Below are 7,435 nucleotides of genomic sequence, written 5' to 3'. Positions count from 1 at the left end.
TGTTTTATTAATTATTATTAACCATGGTTTGATTATGATTATACCTGTACTGTACTGTGTTTTATTCATTCCTGCTGACACACTCAATATCAACGCTGCAGTGCTAATTAAAAGCGTAGCAGCTATGTAGAGGTTCCAAACGGAGCTAGCTCCGTTTGGAACCTAACCTATTTCCCCACAGGAATCAAAGTTTGATGTGTGGATATATCCACACATCAAACTTTGATTCCTGTGGGGAAATAGTTTTTATCATCATATCTTAACCTAGTGAAGTTTTAATAAATTCAATTCCGCTTAAATAAATAGATAAATTAAGTTGGTGGAATTGAGTGACCCTATAATGTCGTCGCCCTCCCCATTGATGTCATTACATTGATTGCTTGGGAAGGAATTACACCGCAATTCATATTGACATGGCATTGCCAGCACTGGCCATATATTTTAAGCTACTACTACTTGTTAATTACTAACTGATACTGAGTTATTTGGTTTTTACGGTATTTGCACTGTGACTGTCACATTCTTATCTGAGACATTGACCACCTAATTTCTAAGTTTTGATATTACACTGAAATGAAATGTCATTATCATATAAATGTTCTACGTTACTTTCAATATTTGCGTGAATTGAAAAACAAACAGAACCCAACCCAGATAAACAATGGGGGGTGGGGGAACAATGCCAGGAATTCCCCCAATTTCCTGAAGAGTCCCCTGCAATGTCTGAGTGAAGTCACAGCTGTATCACAAAGAATAAAGATCACGTATTAAGCAGAAGCAATGCTGCCCTCTAGAGCCCTTTTAGAGGTGCATGCAATGCATACTGGAAAACACTTCAGAGGGTGAGTGGCTCAGAGTGGGTGCCGTGACCCACTCATTCCCAGCATTAATTTTTAATTAATTAATTAATATAAATAATATTGTACATTTTAACAAGTAGAAGGAACTATAAAAGACAATTATTGCAAAAGTGAAAGAATACCTAGATTTTGAAGGGGAGCATAAAAATGCACTAAATTGCAGAATGATCAGCGGCCAGGATTACATCATCAGAGGTTTCATCTGTATAATCAGTGAGCGCATGTGACAATATTAGATTGTTAATCTTTTGAAAGTTTTTTGTTCAAGTTTGATGTTGTTTTCCTTCTGTGCATTTTACTGTGGAAAAAGTGTGGCTCAGCAACCCAAAAAACAATGTCAGCATTGTCAGTATTCACTTTGTTACCATTATAATAACAGCAAGTCCACACCCACAACACCAGAGGGAGTGCAACGAACCATGTACAACCCAGATTCGGCTCAAACAAGGGACCAAATTATTTTCGCTCCTATGCCACCAAAATGTGGAACGCCCTACCAACAGTCATTAAGACATACGAATCCCTTGACTCCTTCAAAACCGCTCTCAAAGGGCACCTACGGACAGCAATTCGAAACTGGCCCCCGTAAAATCTGAATCCCGCCCACAGCCCCCCCTCACTGTATAAGTTTATTTTCCCTTTTTACCTCCTTTATGATGAAATCCTGTTCTGTTCTTTGACTATATAGAAGTGTCTATTTGTACGTTTCTAAATGTTTTGATGAATTGAACATGGTGGACCCTCTTGTAATGCTTAATTGGGTCCTCCACTCACAATTAACAGTCTTTGTATTGAGTTTGTGCTTGAAATGTACTGTAATTCTGCAAACTGTTAATAAATATTTCAATCAATCAATCAATTACTTGCAAGAAAACAAACTACCTTTATCAACTGGTTCCAGTGAAAAATAGCAACATTTCCAAGCCATTTTGTCATCACTAAAATGTTATATCTTGATAAAGTTCTAAGAAAAAAGTAATTATTTCTAAAATATGACATATTGTTAACAAATATTGCAATGTATATGTACTTGGGCTGCCTATATCGCTGTCATTTAGTTCAAAATGTGCTGTCCATCTTCTGACTGGCACCAAGCAAAGGTCAAGTCACATCATGGAATCTCTTCAGTGCTTGCCTATTACATTTCTGAATTAATTTGAATCATTTTTAATTGCTGGCATTTCATGACAGCTTCCCAAAAATAATATATTAAGGACTTATTGGAGCAATCATCCTACCACATGCCCTTATGTCCTAAAATCAGACTATTGGAAATCACCCGGGTCCATCTAAACTCAAAAGGTGATCATGTTTTTGCTTCTGTGGCATCTTGACTATGGTATCGGTTAACCCAGTTCTGCATGTTTAACCACTGACTAAATCCTATATACTCTCCATTGTGCAATTAGTGACATTACACACTCATGTCATGTCACATCATTTTATCCATTTAAAAATCTCTCAAACTCAACAGTGATGTAAATAGGTTTTCAATGTAATGGCTCCCGGGACCCATGCAGGGGCAATCTTTTAGATGAGACATCTTATGAGTCCTATTTCAATTACTTTAGAGTACAGTACTGAGTACAGTATTGCATCCCAGGACCCTCAGAGTGTGACATGATTGCGTCCTTTCTCAAATTAGTGAGTCTAAGGATGCAGGCTATTTGCATCACTGACCCAATACGGTCAAGGCATATAGCTGCCCAACTAGAGCCAGGTTCTGTTTAGACGTTTCTTCCAGTTAACTTCTCTGCCAAGGACAGGATTGGACGACTTTAATTAATGATCACAGACCGCCAAGGACGAGATTGGACGACATAGGCTTTTATATTGAAAATAACAATATGTATTTTCAGCGTATGTGAACGCACCGGTTATATTCCATCCAGGTCCCGGCCTAGAAAAAACTTTTTGCATTGGAATTGAGCTCAGATTGAGTTGATCATACAAAACATAGATGTTTTTGGAGCTCAATAAAAAAAATTGGCGACCGCACTGGACCGTTTCAGCTGTTGTGATCACTGACCATGTATCGGGTACACCCCTGAAATGCTTCCGTGTTCCCGGAAGTGTGTCAATTTTGTCGGTCTAGCTTCTTAAAGGGGCCGCATAGGGCTAAAACCTTGGCGGTCTGAGCCATTTCTAGAGGGTGCTGTTTAGCAGTCAAGAGGTTTTTCCTTGCCACCTTTGCCAAGGGAATGCATGAGGAAATTGTTGATTATTGACTGGCTCTGGATGTATAGTGTCACAAGAGAAGATAACCTTTTTTGTGATTTGGCGCTATATATTTAGATACAATTTCCTTGACTGTGAGACTTTATTTTTCTCTATATCTTTTATTGTATAATCTTTATTTATTTGTATTTGTATTTGTTATAAAAATTTAAATTAATATCAGCCCATGCCTCTCGGAAACTCAAATGAACGAGGTTCTTCTTCACTATAGTGAGGTTGCCAGTAGAGCAAAATCGGGGTGCCCCGCTGCCTTAGTGGTCCAGGCACTCCTTCTTTCCTGTCAATCTCCACAAGTCTTGTATCTATCAATAAAGGCAGAAAAGCCAGTAGAGCAAAATTGAACATGACATGATAATGTTTCTTGTACCATTTAACAACTGTCAATAGAATGTCAGAGTATCCCATTTGTGGTATGCGTGACCATGTGTCTGCGCAAGTTGCTGGGGTTGTTGAAGCTGGCATTGCATCGAGAGCAGGTATACGGTTTCTCCCCAGAGTGAGTCCGCAGGTGGATCTTCAGGCTTCCGTTCTGTGTGAAACGCCTACCACACTGAGGACAAACATATGGTTTCTCTCCAGTATGTATGCGCATGTGGATGTTCAATGTCGTCTTGTTGACAAATGACTTGCCGCACAGGCCACAAAGAACTGGTGACTCTCCAGTGTGGCTCGCTCGATGTACAATCAGGTCCTCACGGCTGAAAAAACGCTCACCACAGAAGCTACAATCCAGGGATTTATTGGCAGTGTGTTGGCAGAAGTTGGGGTTCTGTTGTTGCTGGTGTGGATGATACTGACTGATGTGACTGGAGTGACCCCCTTTATTATCAACAGTCACGGTTGTGTTTATTGAAAGAATCTTTGCCATTGTGCCCGTCTGGTTCAAGCGACTTCTTTCTAGTTGACTGTCTCTTTCTGGCCTCAGACTGTTATCCTCTGTCCCTCTTATTGCAGGTCTCTCCGCAGCAGCACCACTAAAACTTGGGATATTGTCATGGTTGATGGAGTGATCAGGGGACAGAGATGCGAGAGCCTGCAGCTCCGAGGCAGTGAAGAGATTGTTGCTGTCCTCTACAAGGAGCCCCTCCCCTCGACCGTGGACGCTCACAATCTGTATGTCTTCACGCTGACCTGACATAAGGGAGGGGCCAGGGGCATCTAAATCCGGAGTCCCCATGGCAACACCACCGTGCATGTTGTGATTCCCAAAGGCATCTGGATCTGTGGCAAAGAAAAATGACACCATGGATGGATCACTTTTTGTCAACATAACATCAGCATTTGTCCAATTCTAGTAGTCTGGATTTGAGAGGCAAACAAAGTAGCATTTGCCTCACCTGCAGCTTTCCTGCATGATCCAATGTCCTCTTCATCCTTAATCAAAATCACATCTGGTGCCTCCCCTGCTACAGACTCAGACTGGCATATGCACAGTGCACAAACAGCAAAACTGAAAATCATGTTGTCAAGATGCTTGCTGAACCACATATTGTATGCAATATTTATCTTACCTCCACTCCTGTGGCAACACTAGAAGTCTCGATTGCTGAAGGAATTGTAATAGCAGCATAATTTCCAACAACTTTCTGAGCCACTGGTGACTGTACAGGAGCTAGCATTAGTAGAGGGAGAGCAAATATCAGTTTGAGAGTCAAGACCACCACTAGTGTTGTGGTTGATATAAAACTGGGTTTCTAATAAGGACGCTGGTCTAGTAGTAGCAGTAGTAGAAGGCTAGTAGTAATTACAACAATAACTAATACTCTGTATTCTATTTCTATATCAACTTTCTAAAACAAGCTTCACACAATAAAATAAAGTGCGAAGTTAAAAAAGCACTATAGACAATTAAAAACAAAACAATACTTAAAACATTACATTACTTAGCATGGAAACTCGGAAAGCTGAATTAGGGTTAGAGTGTAAATCCATTGGTTAGTCGGCGAATGATCTCCATCATATCACCACAGACTAGAGGCGTGTTACATGTTTATAACCCCACTCCCATTCGTGGCCTTAACAGTTATAGCTTACGCACGTGGCCACTTTGTCATAGGGGACTTCCATTAACCGTTACCTGCCAGTCTAGTCCGTGGTTTAGGGACGTTTGCTCTTGCCAGGGAGAAGCGACTTGGCGGCCGTGCGACGTTGTTCCTGGTTTGAAGCCGCAACGAAAACACCTCACTCCTCATTACCTTCATCCTCATCCTCAGCGCTTCGTTTTCTTTCAGGCTTTGGGTGATTTGATTTCGCATGGCTGCCGAGCTCTCGGAGAAGAGTTGGCTGATTTCGCCCACTGCCGCTTTCGAGAGTACGTCCATTATCGACAGCAGTTGAGTCTCCAAGGCAGTGGGAGACATGTTTGTTGTCTTTTTTGTTTAATTCTGTGTAGGAAGAAACGCGATACAAGTAACGTCGTTTGGTTACCTCCCCGTAGAGAAGCTACACAATGGCCTTTCCGGTGACGCGTATTACCGTAAACCCCCCAAAAGCGCGTCTTTCTTTCTTTCTTTCTTTCTTTCTTTCTTTCTTTCTTTCTTTCTTTCTTTCTTTCTTTCTTTCTTTCTTTCTTTCTTTCTTTCTTTCTTTCTTTCTTTCTTTCTTTCTGTCTGTCTGTCTGTCTGTCTGTCTGTCTGTCTGTCTGTCTGTCTGTCTGTCTTCTTTCCCTCAGTGGTTGTAGCAAAAAATAATAATTCTGTCTGTCAGAAACAAACACACACACACACACACACACACACACACACACACACACACACAATCCAAGTTGATGTTTATACTTGACACTGATTGATACCACAACACACAAGGAATATTGTCAGTTTTATTTCATCATCATTGATACATGATAAATGTTTTCATTCACTAGCACCACGCACAGAGTGGATAAAGATCTTTACAGTATGTGCCGAAAACAAACATAGGCTACTCAACAAGAGTGATGAAAGCAATCACAGCATAATTAAACACACAACTACACTGTACAAATTATAGTGCACAACATCTAATTCCACACAGTCCACATTAAAAGCTACAGTAGACTTGATGTGTTTCAGTTTCACTCAAGTGTCTTGTTCAGAAACCAATTAAAGCACTCCTCTGGTACCATACCAAACTATAAGACTAGTCTCCGAAGTATAGCTAATCATCAGCCTTTTATAACTTTGGTCTTTTCATCTCTGTCTGTTCTGTTGCCTTTATTTTGTCTAGGCCTCTGCTCCAACATGCACTCCTCCATCTTCCCCCTTTTGTTCATTTGCTTCACTTGCTTGTATCGCAGCACTGCTTGACATGTCTCCCTCTCTCTCTTCCCCAACATCCTCCTCCTCTTTTACCCTTCCTGGGCTATCTTCTATCACTGTACTTTCGACAGCCTCTCCTTCCTCCTTCTCCACTGATGCCTCCTCTGCCTCCTGTGCCAGCTCTTCTCCTTTCTCGCTTGCTGTGTCCTTTTCCTCCTTCTTTTCTTTATCCTTCCTCCCCTTATCTAATTTGGAGAGGGTCTGGCAGAGGGACTGGACATAGGTGAAGACACACATAGGGTCGGGTCTGTTGCCCATCAGGATCATATCTGACACCTCCAGCAGGGGGCAGCAGTCAGCCAGAGACCTAGGGAGAGAAGAATTTATGAATTATTATTTTCTTACCAGCTGCAAAGCAGGCTGGTCTACAATCTATCAGGTTGGTAGTGGTAACTTATCATTTCATTGGCTGCCGTAGTCACCTATCTTTCTGATTGGCCGCCTCGTCTCTAGGCAACCAGACGCTTTTTGCCTACCTCTCAGCCAATGGGATAGTATTGCATTGCAGCCACACACACCCAAATACAGATAAACATATATTTACATTTCATACCACAATTCTGCAGATATAATAACCCAGTTGGTAGTTAATTGATGTTCATCAATTCTTGTTTTTAGATTGGAACAGGTGAGAATTGAGGCATTTGAGAACACCTGATGGGACCTAAAATGATTTGGTTTCAGAGTAACTGGGTGAAGGAAAGTGAGCGTTGCATACTCTGCGGTACTGAAGGCCAGGCTGAAGTTCTTCTCCCTCTGTTCTGGTTTCAAGGTCGAGTAGTCAAAGGCATCTGGGAAAAAACTATGGATAAGAGCGCAGAATGCCATCCCATCACACCAGGATGATGAGAAGTTGTCCATGTTGATGCCCTAAGATTTCAGTTGGAGGAGAAATTAAAGATCAAAGAGTCAAAGCAAGACAATTATTTGAACACAATTTAGTAGATCCGAAGTTGTAATTCTATTAAGGGTGGTGAGTGCAGATACAGATGCAGTATTCCTCTGTAAACTAGCAGTGAGCTCAGAGAACAACATGAC

At 41.3% G+C, this 7,435-nt stretch overlaps 2 protein-coding genes across 2 annotated transcripts in view; both read right to left on the bottom strand.

Moving 5' to 3' along the window:
- Positions 1–1,723: 1,723 nt before the first annotated feature.
- On the bottom strand, positions 1,724–5,521 carry LOC308322604 (uncharacterized protein). Its single transcript, XM_080773973.1, has 4 exons — positions 5,176–5,521; positions 4,610–4,710; positions 4,436–4,517; positions 1,724–4,319 (listed from the first exon to the last, which is right to left on the bottom strand). The coding sequence occupies exons 1-4, from the start codon at positions 5,456–5,458 to the stop codon at positions 3,490–3,492; spliced, it is 1,296 nt and encodes a 431-aa protein (XP_080630099.1). The 5' UTR covers positions 5,459–5,521; the 3' UTR covers positions 1,724–3,489.
- Positions 5,522–5,913: 392 nt separating this feature from the next.
- smtnl1 (smoothelin-like 1) overlaps positions 5,914–7,435 on the bottom strand; it is a 5,615-nt gene continuing 4,093 nt past the window's right edge. Inside the window, exons 5-6 of the mRNA XM_080773281.1 lie at positions 7,116–7,267; positions 5,914–6,704 (exon numbers count right to left, since the gene is read on the bottom strand). Of these exons, the coding sequence (XP_080629407.1) occupies positions 6,302–6,704; positions 7,116–7,267 (555 nt within the window). The 3' untranslated portion in view covers positions 5,914–6,301. The remainder of the gene's footprint in view (positions 6,705–7,115; positions 7,268–7,435) is intronic.

This window comes from Protomyctophum bolini (assembly GCF_963924005.1).
Source record: "Protomyctophum bolini genome assembly, chromosome: 10".
In the NCBI taxonomy this organism is placed as follows: Eukaryota; Metazoa; Chordata; class Actinopteri; order Myctophiformes; family Myctophidae; genus Protomyctophum; species Protomyctophum bolini.
This window is presented reverse-complemented; position numbering and strand designations above follow the sequence as displayed.